Below are 14,988 nucleotides of genomic sequence, written 5' to 3' on the forward strand. Positions count from 1 at the left end.
CCGGGGGGAGGGTCGTGCTCCTGCTGGCACACCCCCACCCCCAAGAGAGACCCCCGAGAGCGCGCGGGGCCGCAGAAGCGAGGGGAGCCGGAGAGCGAGGCAGCGCGCCCCACCGACCCTCGACGGCAGCCTGGTGAGGGCAGGACCCGGCTGGGGGTGGGGGTCGGCGAGGGCGCCCCTAACGCACGGCGCCCCTCCCGCCCGCAGGACCCGCCCCCTCCCTGCATGCTGGACTGCGATGTCCCGCAGCCGCTCGGCTCCCCGAAGCCCCCCAGGGCCAAGTGGCAGACGCCGCCCTTCGACCCTCGCTTCCCCAACCAGAACCAGACCCGCAACTGCTACCAGAACTTCCTGGGTGAGGCCCCGCGGGGGGCGAGGGGCGCGGGGTGCCCGCCGGGCTGCGGGGGGCGGCGCTGACGAGCGCGGACGGAGGCTCCGTTTGGGGCGCTGGGACGCCGTGGCTCCGGGGGCGGGGGGCCGCGGCGGCCGTTGGGCGGGGGGCGCGGGGGCGGGGCCGGCGGCGTGACCCCCCTCCCCGCAGAGTGCCACCGCTGCGTCCGGAGCGTGAGCCGGCGCGGGAGGACCCCGCAGCCCTGCGAGTACCACCTCCGCGTGTACCGCTCGCTGTGCCCCGTCAGCTGGGTGAGGAGGCCGAGGGGGCGCGGGGAGCGGCGCTGGGGCTGGGGGCTCGGGCTGGGGCTGAGCCGGCTCCCCCCACCCCCAGGTGCAGCGCTGGAACGAGCAGATCAAGGAAGGGACCTTCGCGAGCAAGATCTGACCCAGGGTTCAGCCCCAGGGATCCCCACGCTCTTCCCTGGGAGACCCGGCCCCCCCCCCGGGCTCGAAGCCGGAAATAAAGTTGTGTTGTTGCTGATGCGTCTCCTTAAGGTCTGGCCGGAGATAAATTGGGGTGGGGGGTGCCTGCGCCCCCAGGAGCTAAGGACTTGTTCAGCCCCGGGGGGGAGGGAGAGGAGGAAGAGCTCCCCCAGCAACAGGGGAGGGGGCTCCAGCGGGAAGGGGCCTCTCTTGTTGTTTCATTGTTGTAACCTAACATGGCAACTTTAACCCATCTTGAGCGTCCACTTCCCTGGCGTTAACTGCACTCGCCACGTGGTGCTGCCGTCTCCACCATCCGCCACCCGCTTTCTTTCATCACCCAAAACAGAGACTGGCTGCCGGGGAGCAGTCGCTCCCATCTCCCCACACGCCCGCCCTGCAGCCGCCAGCGCGACTCCTGTCTGGGGATCTGCCTGTCTGGACGCCTCAGGTCCGTGGGATCGTGTCCTCGCGTGTCTTGGCCTCTTCTGGCAGCACCGAGTCCTCAGGGTCCACGCGAGTTGTCGCGCACACCAGGACTTTGTCCCTCTTTACGCCTGAATCCTCCCCCTGGCGCGCACGTCCCACGTCTTGCTGAGCCCTTGGCCTGGGGGTGGGTGGACACTCGGGGTGCTTCCCCTTTGGCTGTGGGAGGACCCTCTTTTCCTGGCCCGCCACCAGTCCGGGGTCCCAACACCCACCCAGCAGACCCCACCCTGCCTGTCCCCGAGGCCTCCCCTCCTGCCTGCACCATCTCCCCAGCCACCCCCTGGATCCCCCTCTCTGCCCCTCCAGCCCCAAGGGGCCCTCTTTGGACCCTCGGAGCTGACCTATCCCTGCCTCCCCTCCGCCTTCATCCTGCCCGGTTCACCCCGGACCCCTCACACGAGCCCACTCGCTCCCCTGCCCCTGTCCTTTGGGCTGAGTGGGGCCCCCCTAGCTCACTCTCCACCCCTACCCCTGCCCATGCCACTGTCCGTCCCCCCCAGTCGGGTCACTTTAGTTTCTCCCGCCACCCCCTTCCCGACAGCGAGCCCCTTGAGGGGGTCAGCGCCTTATCTGGACGCTGCTTTGCTCCTTCCCCTCCCCAGCCGGGCCCCAGCCAGGCCCCTTGCAGCAGTGCCCGCTCTGTCTGGGTCCAGGCCCCCTTGAAACCCTGGCTCCCCGTCACCGCCACACCCTGCCTGGGAGGCTGGGGGTGACCCTGACGGAGTGCAGAGCCCCGGGTTCTGCCCAGTCCTGCCGTGTGCCATGGCCTGCCCGGTGCCCTGGGCGTGTGGCTTCCCTGGCTAGGCCGTGCTGTCCCTGACCCTGGGGAACGGGGGAGGGTGAGTTTGGGCCCAGCTCCCTGGGACCCCTCGGCGCCACCCGACTGGCTCTCGGAAGGGGAGCTTGCCAGGCCCCGTTCAACCCTGGGGGTCAAAGGTAGCTGTGGTCAGTCATGTTAGTGTGCGGGGGGGCTCTGGGGACCTCAGTTTCCTCTGGCATCATAGGAGGTGGCTTGGTGTCCTGTAATGGGACGGGGTGCACCCTCACAGCGAAGCTCAGAGCAGGGAAGGCTCTGTGGGTGCCCTCAGCACCCACTGGAGCCACACCCTGGCCCCGCCCTCTTGGGGTGCCACACCTCGAGACCTTGGCCTCCTGTCTCTGACCACGACTCAAGGGGCAGCGGTGGGCAAGGGCACCAGGCATGGGCTCGGCTGGGTGGGGGCTCCGAGCTGCAAGAGGGGCCGTGCTTCTTCCGGGCGACACCCCAGAGCCCTGCACGGGCATCTGGAGCTGCCTCTTGACCTCAGCGGAGCCCTCATCCTGGGGTCGTTTCACCCCATTGACCAGCCCCCTCCCAGCCGTCCTCCTCCTTTCCCTTAAAAAAAAATTGGGGTAACATATATGGGACGTGGCGTTTCTCATGTTAATTACTTCCGCATATACAATTCAGCAGCATTAATTAAATTTACCGTGTGGTGCTGCCATCGTCGCCATCCATTATCAAATCTTAAAAAAAAAAAAAGACTTTTATTTTGGTAACATATATACAATGTAACAGTTCTCTGTTGGTTTTAACCATTTTCTGGGATACAGTTCAGCCAATTACAGTCCCCAGGTTGTGCTGCCATCGCCGTCACAACGTTCCCGTCACACCGCACACGCCCTTCAGCCTTCACTGCCCACTCCCCGTTCCGGTCTGTGAGCCCTGGACGCAAGGACGCAGCTGCTGCACCTCAGTGCCTTTCGGGTCTGGCAGTGTTGGCTCCGCACAATGTCGTCAGGCCCCCCTTCCTCTCCTCAGCCGAGTCACGGTCCATGGGGAGGGTGGACTGCGTCTGTCCCTCCTGATCCAGGCCCTGCAGTCCTCCAGGCGCCAGGGGCTCCAGCTGTCACCCCAGGGGTTCTAGGCGCCTGGCCCACCCCACGGCCACCTCTGCCCGGCTGGTGCCTGAGCGGGGGGTGGGGACCCTCGCCTCCAGCCTGGAGGAGGGACCCCGGCCACTCACTGCCTCTGAGCCCCTCTCCTCCTGCTCCTGGGACCAACAGCTGCCCCGCCCCAGGTGTCATCCTCTCCCTTCCACAGGCAGGCACGGGGGCTGCCCATGCACAGCGGACCCCAGCATGGCTTCTTTGGCTCCAGACCCTTCAGGTCACCTGCTCTCCCCTTCCCCCAGCCCTGGACACCCACCAAGGCCACAGAAAGCCCCAAGGACAAGATCCCTGGACCCAGTTTCCAGTGGGTGCTGCTCTGGCCTCTCTCTCTGACCTCTGCCTCCTCCTCCTGAAGGTCGCCGAGCCTGGGCGGACCTGAGAATGGGGTCAAGGCCTGGCTCTGCCAACTTGGCCATGTGCCCCAGGCAAGTTGCCCAAGCCATCTACCTCGGCCTGGGCTTCACAGGGCTGTGGTGAGGGTTACGTGCGTTACATTTAACTGGCTGGTCTGACCTTATGGGGCCTCTTTCTAGAAACAAAGGAATTACTCAAATTCAGCAGGTCAGCAGAGTCCTGGTGGCCGAATCCTACACGGCCAGCCCGGGACCCTCCGGGTGAGCCCATTGGGAGGAGGCATCTGGTCAACGCCAGGTGCAGCTTAGAGTAAGAGGGCACCTCCAGGGGGGAAAGGGGTCTAGGATCCAGGGGTCTAGGGTTCTGCCTGGATGGCACTGCTGGTTCAGCTGTCCCAGCACCTGAAGGGACCCTAGAAGGTTGAAGAAGGCACCCCAAAGAATGGGCTCCGTGTAAGCGCCCAGTCTAAGCCTTGGCTGTAATTATCTCTTATTCTTCTCTACTTCCTCCTTCCTCTGCCTCTCGACCACAGTCTCGGGTTCCTTGGGTTTCCTCCTTTGGCCCCCCCGTCCCTGATGGGCTCCCCAGGCCCAGGTCTCGACCCGCCTCCCCTCCTGCCACCCTGCCCAGGCGGCTCCCTCCGCCCCTGCGGCCTGAACCACGGCGGCGAGCTCCTGCTTCCACAGGCCCAGCTCCCGTCCGTCCCGGCGCCAACCCAGCACTTCCTGTGAGGTTGGGGCTCCGTCAGTCCAGTTGCCGCAGAAACGAGGCAGGGTGGGCTGCACCCCGGCTGGGTGGCCCCAGGCAGACGCACCTGCCCTCGCGGGGCCCGTCTCCCGCTGCGCGGGCCTGCTTGCAGGATTAACGTCAGTGACGCAAGTCTGCGGCCGAGGTCAGCTGTGCCGGTTACTGTCTTCGATGACCTGCTCCTCCCCTCAGTCCCATCACTCTAACCCAGGGGTTCTCCATACGGCCAGTTCTGCCCACTGGGCAGTGTCTGCAGCCATTCAGGTCGTCTTGGCCAGTGGGAGGGGCTCCTGGCACCCGGCGGCGGAGGCCCGAGACGGCGCTCACCAACCTAGACGCTCGGGACACGGCGGCTCACAGCAAGACGGGACCCGGCCCCAGATGCCAGCGCTGCGGGTGGAGAACCCCTGCTCTAACTGTTCAGTTTCAGTCTCTTTTGGGTCCCATACACTTCTGATAATTTCATGAGGCTCTGACCCTTCTCCCCCGCCCCAGAAAAACGTTCGTATGAATACACAGCTGGGACATTTAAAGTAAGATTTCAGGAGGTTCTTAGAAGCCTCAGCGTTCCTCCAGGAATCCCAGGGCGAGAATCCCTGCCCTGCTGTCATCTTCATCTAGAAACAAGTTTTGAAATATGTGGCTTCAGCTTGCTCGGAGGAACAGATCCCCTAGTGACTGCCGTGCCACACTGGGCCCCACGTCAGCCTTCATCTTCCTCACTACCCCAGGCTGACCCGGGGCCCTCTCCGTGCTTACCAGTAACATTTAACTTCAGCGGAAAACCAACAGGGTTTAGTAGAATTTGCACTGAAGAAAGACAGCTCTTCTCTTATGAAAAGAATGAAAAAGTCTACCTTCAGTAGTTTTATCTAAATAAGTTTTAAAAGTAAAAGAAAACACCTGTTGTGGAAGTTTGGCGGGTCCTCAAAAGCTAAACATAGAAACACGTGACCCCGCAGCTCCCCTCCTAGGGATGCACCCAAGCAACCGAAAGCAGGCACTGGGGCAGAGGCTTGCCCCCCGACGCTCACAGCAGCCTCTTCACGGCGGCCAAAACGGGGGAACGACCCAAGTGCCCACCTGCAGACGAACGCAGAAGCCAAACAAGGTCCACCCCCACGTGGAACATCATCCAGCTGAGGAACCGGAGCCTGACGTATGAGCGAAGCTTGGAGACATTACGCTAAGGGAACAAAGCCCCGCACAAAGGACGGACACTGTGGGTTTTGCTCATCTGACACGGAACAGACGATCCGGCGACACCAGGACTGGAGGCTGCTGGGTGGGGGACGGAGGATGATGGGCAGCTGCTCGAGGGGCAAGTGCACCGGCACCAAGGTGGCAACGGCCGTGCAGCACTGCGAATGCACCACCACCAGTCGTTCGTTTTAAACCAGGTAATCTCACGTGAGTTTCACCTCAATAAATAAAGTTCCCCCTAAAAAGCCCTGCTCTCAACCATGCCCCGGCTACCCTATCCTCCCGGCCGTGCCTGCGGACCCTCAGCTGGACCCCCCCACAGGCCTGCTTGCCCCTGGTGGGTCCTCACACCCTGTGCACCTCCAGGGTGAGGCCCCCAAGGCTGCCAACTCTGAGGAAGTAAACCGGGGGCTGCAGCCCCGTCCGACCTGGAGGCGCTCGGGTGGCCTGCTGGGGGCACACGTTTGCGGCAAGCACGCCTAACCGTGAGCCATTGTCGCTGGCGTCTCGGGGGGCTGTGGGGGTGGCCGTGAGTTAAGGGGCAATGGCAGGCTCAAGAAGTGAGCGGCTGTGATCCTGGTCCCGGAGACGCAGACCCGAGCCCCTGCCCCCGCGGCAGCCCCACCCTCCCTGCGCTCGGCTGCACCCTCGGGCGCCTGCGGTGGGACAAGGGGCAGGTCGCTCCACCCAGCTGTACCGCAGCGACCTCGTCGGGAGACGGGGAGCAGCCTCCCAAACAGTGGTGCGACGGCCACCGAGAACGCCTCTGGGGGTGCGCAGGAAGCAGCTGGGGGACGGGACCCCCTTTCTTCTCTTAAAGCCCACGTGCTGGGCAGTCTCCAGAACCTCCAGTCCAGGGCCTGGGCTGCCCCTCCTGGGCTCCACAGCAAGGCAGGGGCTCGTCCCCCTACTGACATGCCCTCAAAAACAAAATAAAGACAAAACACTTCCAGGGGTGCTGCTTATACCAAGGATTTAATAAAATAAAAAGTTCAAGTGCTTCCAATCCCCCAACATACCCAGTTCTGGTGTGGGGGGGGGGGAGCGCACCCACCCCCGTAGCACCAGGATAGCACCATGAGAAAGCTGAGGCCGCGCCCGGCCTCCCTGAGAGCCGTGGGGGTGAGGAGGGCACCTCCACCTTCCCCCTCCACAGACAGCTGCAGGGCCGCGAACCCACCGCTCCCCTCCGAGGGGTACCACCCCCAATAGGTTCTCCTTTCTCCTGAGGCCTGGGCTCAAGGGGGAGATGCCATGGGTGGCCCCCACCCTTATGGCTTTGCTCCCTGGGGAGGGATGGGCTGTGGCAGAAGGCGAGTGGGGACAGAGGCGGCTCCTTCGGTCCTGAGGCTGGGGGAGGGCAGCACGTGGCCAGGGCTCCCTGCAATGGGGGCGGCTCAGGGCTCAGCAGTTGGGAGGGCCAGATCCAAACCAACCCCCTCCGAGGGTCAGCACTGTGCTGGGGTCAAGGGTCAGCTCCCTCCCAGAGGTCCAAGGGCGGCTCCTCGAGGTCCACGAGTCCCCAGGGACTTGGGGCTGGGGCGAGCCTTGGGGAGAGCCATCTCCTCTCACGTCGGCCTTGCGCCCACCCCGTCACGGCTCGTCACCATTGACGTCCAGGTCGATGGAGCCATGGCTGACCACCAGGCGCAGGCGCTTGGGCGGGGAGAATGGGGTGAAGGCCAGAGCCTGCTTGGGTCCGAGTGCAGGGCCTGGGGTCCCAGGGGGGACAGGGCAGGCCGGCGGAGCAGGGGCCACACGGCTCAGGTCCACGCGCACCACGGCGGGCAGCCCATAGCGCCGGGCCCAGTGCCAGTCTTGCTGCGGGGCCCAGCAGGCTCGGGGGGGCGTGCCCAGGGCCACCACGGCCTCTGCACGCAGATGGCAGCGTGGGCCACAGCCCCCCCAGGGGTGCAGGGGCACTCGGGCGGCACAGAGCATGAGGGGCCCCAGCGTGCGGCGGGGCCTAGGGCGGCGGCGCCTGCGGGGACGTAGCCGGGCAGGGGGCCGAGGCAGCCACTGGAGCCAGAGGGGTGAGGCTGTGGGGTGGGCGCCGGAGGGTGGCAGGCAGAAGGGCTGGCAGGCAGCTGAGGGAAGGGAGAGAGAGACAAAGGAGAAGGGGTCAGCGCGTGTGGGGGGCAGGCTTGCTGGGCTCCTCTGCAAAAGCGCCCAGGCGGTAGCTGCTGCCCGGCCTGCCTCCCTGTGCTCTCGAGCCAGGAGGCAGAAGGTGGCTGAGGCAGAGGGAGGAGGGGTCTTGGCAGGGCACAGAGATGGAGGGACCCCTTGAGCACTCAGGAGACAAGCCAAATGGGAAGAGAAAAGAAGGGGAAAGGGGGGCACTAATGGGGGAGCTGGGGCAGGAGGCCCCTCGGGGTCCCAGACCCTTGCTCACCACAGAAGAGGTCCCGGTGCAGCGGGGAGGGGTGGGCGCAGGCCCGCAGCCCCAGCAGGCCCTGCCAGCCGGCGCCGTCCTGGCCTCGCTGCAGCCGCCGCTTGGTTTCCCGGAGCTCGTACTTGTCCAGGGACCGCGGGGGCAGGGTCTCCCTGGGCCGCAGGCGGAAGGCCCCTTCGCCTCTCCTGCGGGGCCGGGACAGAGGAGGGGCTCGGGAACGGGCTCCCAGCCCTGTGGGCCCTGAGGACGCACTTCCGGCCCCTGGCAGCTCCGCCCGCCCACCTCTCGCAGGTGTAGCATTCACAGTGCTCGTTCTTCTCCCCAAAGAAGCCATCGCCGTAGAAGCAGGTCACCTCGTCCCCCGGCTCGATGTCCCTGAGCGCCTTCACACAGGCCGCGTTCCCGTCTGCGGGCACAAACTGGGGGCCGGCCACTCAGTGCCTGCCGGGGCACCCCCGCCCGCGCGCGGCCCCAGCCCTGTCCTGGGAGGCGGGGTAGGCCGGGTGCGGCGAGCCGGGAGGCGCCACCGGGTCTGACGCAGCCGCTGGCCAGGCCGGCCGCCACGCTCTGCTTCCCTTGCACGACGGACCGCCCTCGACGGCCCTTCCCACAGGCGGCTCCACCGACTGCAGGACGACGACCTGAGCCGACCTGGGCGGCGTACGGTGGACGCTCCTTGCCTCGCGCGCATCTGTCCCCTCGTGGCAGCCCCTCTCCCATCGGGCCCACCTCCCCGACCTCACTTCGTCCCGCCTCCAGCCCTGCCATGGGCACCTCCTGCCTGCTTCTGCTTCCAGGCTCCCCACCTGGGAAGGGGTAGAAGCACGGCCATCTGTCTGTCCACTCCAGCCTGATACACGCCTGCTAGCCTGACTCCAAACCACACTGGCTACGGCACCCTGTCGGCGTCAGGTCCTGCACCTTCCCCGCCTGTCTCACGGCCCCACACCTCTGCTCACCAGCTTCTCCAGGTCTCCCCTTCCTGTCTCTCCTGACACCAGCTGCGGGCGAGCTAAAACCAGACCTGATCTCCTTCCCCCGGGGTGGAAGGACAACAGAGCCCCGACCTGGCCCCTCACCTGTGCGCACCGCTCCCCGCCCTAGGCCGGCTCTGCATGACGCAGCACCCCCTTGACACCTTGGCCCTCATGGTTCCTGCCTGGGATGCCCTCTTCCCAGAGCCCTTTCTCCCGGGCAAAGTCTAGACGTCCTGCAACACCCAGCTCGAGCCTGTCTGCACTGGGAGCTCCCAGTCCTGGAGCGCAGAGCAGGCCGGGGCTCTCCTTTGTGCCCCAGGAGCTGGTGCACGCCTGTCGCAGTGCTGTTGGGCCCGACACCTCCCAGAACTGGCCACCACCCCTGCCCACTCACGCCGCTGGCTTGCAGCGTAAGAGCAGCCCAGAGAGGCCAAGTTCCCTGAGCACAGACCCGGGGCTTGCTCATGGTGAACTCGCCTCTGCATGGGTCCTCCGCGCCAGGCGTCTGGGGGTCATAGCCAGTGTGCAGCCCCCTCTGCACCTGCTACCCACTCCTGACCCTCAGCACCTGCAGGACACACCCGCCTCTCCGGCCCAGCTCCGCTCTGGTCCTCTGCTCTCACAGCACCCCATTCCTGCTGCCCGGAAAGTTCTGCCCGAGAGCTTCCCATCACAGCCTGCGCCACCAGGGCCCAGTGCGAGGCCACCTCCATCGGGAGGGTCCCTGGCCTTGGCCCACACAGGGTGACTCAGCCCCAGCCAGCTCGTGACGTCCCCACACCCTTAGCCTCTCTGCCTGCCAGAGTCCCGTGTGTGCGTATCTGCTGGCGAGGCAGGGGGCTCCCGAGGGCTGGGACCCGGCCACTTCCTTCTGTCTGCCCCGGGTCTGACAGGGACTTTGTACAAACTGCCTGGTGACACGGGCCAAGCCCAAGCCCCTCCCTGCTCTGGCAGCCTCGGGACAAGGGGAGACCGGGGGTATCGGAGCACTTGGCTCAGTGGGGCGCGCTGGAGACACACGACCAAAGACACCCTCCCCGGGGCCTCCAGGCTTCCCGCGGCCCCTCCCCTCGGGGTTGCGGGCCTTACCTTACAGTTGGGTTTGCAGTCTGGAGCCGGTCAGGGTCAGGAGAGAAGAGACACGTGAGCAGGCCAGGGAGGAGGTCTGCCCCGCCCCGCCCCGCCGCCTGGCCTCAGGGCCTCACCGTGGTTAATGAAGGCGGCCGGACCCAGCCAGAGCTGGGCGCTCCGCTTGCGGGTCGAGTACATGATGCTGAAGTCGTTCTCGCCGGCCCTCAGCAGCCCCTCGTCGGCTTCCCGCAGCTCGGCGATACAGCCCACCAGCAGCTCCAGCTTTTCGTTCTTCTTCCTGCGGGAGAGCCGCCGTGGGCCGTGAACCGTGCCTCCCGGTGGCTGCCTGGGGCCGGGGCTCAGTGCTCCCAGGAGCACCCAGGGACAAGGGCCTCCTTTCTGGGGGCATCCGCACAGGCACCCGCCTTCCACGTCTCTCACGCCCACCGTCGCTTTCTCTCCATGTGCAGCCCCAAGAGCCACCCACTGCTCTCCACCAGCAGAGGCAGAATCCTCCTCCTGCTCCCAGTTGTGCCCGGCCTGCAGCTGGACACAGACCCACCCGCTGGCCTCCGAGTTCCCTCCGCAGCGCTCCTCTGCTCCCTCACTCGGGCTGTAGCCAGGGGGCCTTCCCTCACCTCCCCGGGCCCTGCTCCCTCAGCTGCTGGGACCTGGCCACCAGCCTCCCACTCACTTTGGGGACTGCTCTCAGGGCCCCTGGGTCTCTGCTAAAGCACTGAGCCGGGATAACGACTTGCGTGTTCATTTGGTGACCACCTGCCTTCACCTCTGGAGGTGTTTCCTGCTCCCCCCCAGGCCCAGGCCCTGCAGCACTTGGTGCTCGTGGGAGCTCAGGTAGGGCAGAAAGAAAGGCAGCTGCGGTCCTCGGTGGCAGGAGGTCAGCTCTCTTTCCCCAGCAGCCCTGGGCACCCTGGGGCTCATCAGCCAACAGTGCTATGGTGGGTACGAGGGTCTTTGCCCTGGAAGACCTTCCTGGCCTGTTCCCCGACAGCCCCTGACCACAGGGATCTTCCAGGCCAGCTGCTGGATTCTCACCACCCCCTGCCCCAGCAATCCCTATCTCCTCCAAGGGCATGGGGGTGTCCCAGCAGCCCTTGAGGGAGGAGACGCCTCCTGTTAGTTGTGGGACCCCAAGCTGTGAGCTCCCCTCTCTTACCAGGCACGGGTAGACACGACCTTGGCTCCGTTTGTCTCCAGGGAGTAGCGGGTACAGGGCAGGATGGCAAAGCCACTTTCCGGCAGGAAGGCGCGGAGGTAGCGATAGATCTGGGGAAGGTGAGGGGTGGGTGGGGTGAGGATGGGGGCAGGGATGCCCACAGCCCCCTCTCGGGTTCTAGGCCTGCTCTGTCACTGACTTGCTGCATGGTCTTGAGGAACTCACGTCCCCTCTTGGGGCCTCAGTTTCCTCATCTGTCAAATGAAGAGGATGGATCCATCTCAGAGGGCCCCCGACTCTCCTCTCCCAGGAGTCTCACTCCTCGTCTCAGATGGTCCAAATGGCTGGGAAGTCAGGGAGTGCCAGGGGCTTCGCCAAGGGCTTAGGGCTCTGCAGTGTCTGCCGGATGGGGCTGGGGGGCCGGAAGCGGCCACGGGGGTGGACCTGAAGGCCGAGGGTGGGGAGGGGAAGGGCTCCCTCACGTGGGTCTTGAGGGCAGCCTCCTGCCGCGGGCCCCGGCTCTGGAAGTAGTGGGTCATCCAGCCTCCCAGCGTCAGGGCCCGGTATGCAGCCTCCAGGTCCCGCTGCCTCAGGAAGGCCTCCAGCGCTGAGCGCAGGTGGTGCTGTCGCCGCAGGGGCGGCACGGGGCTGGGGGAGAGGGCACGCCTGGGTCCCAGGGCCTTGGCTACTTCCCTCCGGGCCTTCCCAGGCCCCACCCCCAACCCCCAGTCAGAGCTGAGGGGAGGACTGGGCTGAGGGCTGGCAGGGAAGGGCAGGGGTCCCGGGTCCCTCGGGCCCACCCATGCCCACAGACTGCCTCACCTGACGTTCATCTTGTGGGTGCGGAAGCCGAGGTAGGGGTCGAGGACAAGGCTGGTGGCCAGGTCATCGTTCTCACACAGTTCTCTGGCTGTCACTCTGTCGGGCCCCATGGTGCCCCACGGACCATGCTGCTTCTGGCCGGGAGGAGAGTGGGGTGAGGGCGGAGCCCCAGGCTGGGGGAAGGGGACCCAGACTCTGTGCTTGCTCCCGGACGTTTATATACAGGGTATGACTTCAGGCGAGCCCTTCGGTGTCCTCATCTATGAAATGGGGAAAAAGCAGTGCTGATTTCACAGAGTTGTCAGTGAAGAGCAAGCAAGGATTCGCGAGGAAGGATGAAACGCAAGTGCTGCAAGTCCTTCCCACAGCATGGACAGTGGCAGAACAAAGGGCAGTCGTTTGTTACTCGCTCATGCTCAGGAGTAGATTCCCCCAAGAACCCTCCATGTGCACACATGTGTGCAACCAGATACTCCAACATGTACACACACAAACCCCAACACATGCAAACTTACCCCCAACTCTCACTGACTCCCCTACACCCGTGCTGACCCCCGTGCACACCCTCGCTGACCCATGCCCCCCATACAGGCTCACCAACCCCCATGCACGTCCTCGCTGATGCCCCCATACCTGTGCTGATCTCACCCCCTACCCCGTAAAGGCTCACCAACCCCCATGCATCCCTTCACTGACCCCCATGCATGCCCTCACTGATCCCCCCACCCCCTGTAAAGGCTCACCGACCCCCATGTATACCTTCGCTGAACCCCATGCACACCCTCACTGATCCCCCCCACCACCACATACAGGCTCACCAACTCCCAGGCATACCGCTCGTTGAACCCCTCCTACACCCTCACTGACCCCCCCATGCACCTGCTCGCTGAGCCCCAAGCACACCCATGCTGATCCCCCATGCAGACGACTTGCTGATTCCCCCCAAGCACGCGCATCGGCTCCCCCTTACACACGCGCGTGCACAAGCATACATAGTGCCTCTGGGCCCAGGGAAGGCTGACTAATTGGCAGTCTGGTATAACCCTAAGGGCCTGGCGCTGAAGGAGGGGGAGTCGGAGAAGACCTGGCCACGGAGACCCCCCCCACCCCCACCCCCGACGGCCACCCTCCTCCCGCCTCCGTCTCCCCCCTCCCCGGCAGCCCTCAGGGTTGTCAGGAGGCGCTGGGTGAAGCCCCAGGCAGCCTGCGGGGGTGAGGGGAGGGAGAGCGTAGGAGGGATCCCAGCACCTGCTCCCTCTCCGAGGATCCCCGGGGTGGGGGGGGAGGGGGAGGGGGCTCGGGAGACAAAGGGGGGGCAGTAACAGTGTGGCGAGACAGAGCAGGTCAAAGAAAGAGAAGGAAGGGGAGAGAGCGAAGTGGGGGAGGAGAAAGCCCCGAGGCTGCCCGTGGCCTGCCGTGGCCCCAGGGCAGGGTGAGTGCGGGAAGCCCCTGCAGCCCGGGGGCGTCGATGGCAGCGGGCGAGGGCGGCTGGGGCAGGGGTCCCGAGGCAGGAGGGCGGGGAGAGAGGAGGTGGAGAGCTGGCCGAGTGTCAGGACGCGGCCGAGAGGGGCCAGGGAGGGCCCTGGGGAGGCAGAGGCCAGAAGGAGACCGGGACCGACTCCGGGGCGGGAGGCCAGGGGACGGCCTGGGTGGACCTGCGGAGAGGGGCCCGGGGAAGGCCGGGGGGCGGCGAGAGGAGCCCGGGCCCGCCGAGGGCCGGAGACTGAGGCGCCCGAAGGCCAGGAGGGGCCAGGCGGGGCGCGGGGCAGTCGGGGCCGGGGGCGACGCGGAGCCAAGGCGGCGCCGGGCGGGGGCTGTGGGGGGGCTCAGAGGTCGGGCCCCGCGCCGCCCCTCACCCGCTTCTCCTCCTCCGCCGCCTCCTCGGGCGCCCGCGCCACCGCCGCCGCCGCCGCCTCCAGCTCTCTCGTCAGACGTCGTCCCCGCGCCTCCTGTCTGCTCCGCCGGCCCGGCCCGCCGCGGGCTCCGCGGTCCCCCATTGGCCCAGGCCACCGCCACTCCGCGGTTGCCATGGAGCCCGCGCCGCGCCCATTGGCCGAGCCCCGCTCTTCCCCTCCCTGCTCGCCCCCCCGACAGTGCCCCGACAAAATCCCGCCACGCCCGCGCGGCCGTCAAGCGCCGCCGACTGCTGCTAGTGGCTCACGCGGCTGTCCTTCCGCAGCTGCCATGGAAACGTGTCCCCGCCTTCCTCTCTGCCGGAGCCCCGCGTTGTGTCAGGTTATTCAGGTCCAAGAGCAACAAGGGTGGGCGCTGCCGGCTCCAGAGCTCGCACATGATTGGCTGGCCTTGGCGCGGCTCATCCTGCCATTGGCTAAGACCTTCGCCCGTCACCGTCGTGCCGTGACCTCCCTCTTCTCTTTCTCGGGAAACCTACGGGAGCCGGAGGGAAAAAGCCGCGGCGGGGAGGGGGGCTGCGCGCGCACCCCGTCGCCACGCCCAGCGGTGGAGGGGAGCGCTGTTGCCAGGGCGACTGAACTTTATTGACAGCCCAGCCTGGGCACAAAGGGCTCGTCCCTCTCCCTCCCTCCCACAGCGCTCTGCATCCCGAACACCCCGTTTAATTTGAGGAATACCCACCGTAACTCTGTGGGGCTTCCCCGCGATATGGACGGGTGGGAAACAGGGAGATTGAGAAGTGGGGGACACCCCTTGAGAAGTTTGGAGACGCCTCTGAATCCTGGGGCGCTCCCCTGGGACGCACCTCCCCCGCTTCAGTTCTGGAGACAATTGCTAATAATTAGCAATCCCTGATCTTGACGCCCAGAACGGGCAGCTCCGTGGGCCGGCGGGCGGCCTCGGGCTTGCTCCCCGCTCTCCCTCTGCGCCTAGGAAAAGAGGCAGCGCACAGTGGGTGCTTCGCGGATACTCATTGCACGCGTAATGAATGAATGAATGAATGAACGCGTGCCTGCCCGACCAGTGGGGACGAAGCTGACGGATCCTGCGCCGCCCTGTGACGTCGCGGAAGTGGCTTGCCGGCTCTGGGCCTC

The 14,988-nt window shown here is 65.9% G+C and overlaps 1 protein-coding gene across 4 annotated transcripts; it reads right to left on the minus strand.

Moving 5' to 3' along the window:
• Positions 1–6,497: 6,497 nt before the first annotated feature.
• KMT5C (lysine methyltransferase 5C) lies at positions 6,498–13,940 on the minus strand. 4 transcript variants are annotated; one of them, XM_037818757.1, is made up of 9 exons: positions 13,837–13,940; positions 11,981–12,240; positions 11,641–11,806; positions 11,159–11,268; positions 10,116–10,279; positions 10,000–10,019; positions 8,216–8,352; positions 7,934–8,118; positions 6,498–7,628 (listed from the first exon to the last, which is right to left on the minus strand). In XM_037818757.1, exons 2-9 carry the CDS (start codon positions 12,088–12,090, stop codon positions 7,135–7,137), a joined length of 1,386 nt encoding a protein of 461 aa, XP_037674685.1. In that variant the 5' UTR covers positions 12,091–12,240; positions 13,837–13,940; the 3' UTR covers positions 6,498–7,134. The 4 variants fall into 4 exon arrangements, with proteins under 4 accessions (XP_037674685.1, XP_037674686.1, XP_037674688.1 ...); XM_037818758.1 differs by having other exon boundaries at positions 11,981–12,114; positions 13,837–13,921; XM_037818760.1 differs by lacking the exons at positions 11,981–12,240; positions 13,837–13,940 and adding an exon at positions 11,358–11,412 and having other exon boundaries at positions 11,641–11,684.
• Positions 13,941–14,988: the final 1,048 nt, after the last annotated feature.

Source organism: Choloepus didactylus, chromosome 27, assembly GCF_015220235.1.
Source record: "Choloepus didactylus isolate mChoDid1 chromosome 27, mChoDid1.pri, whole genome shotgun sequence".
NCBI classification, from domain to species: Eukaryota; Metazoa; Chordata; class Mammalia; order Pilosa; family Megalonychidae; genus Choloepus; species Choloepus didactylus.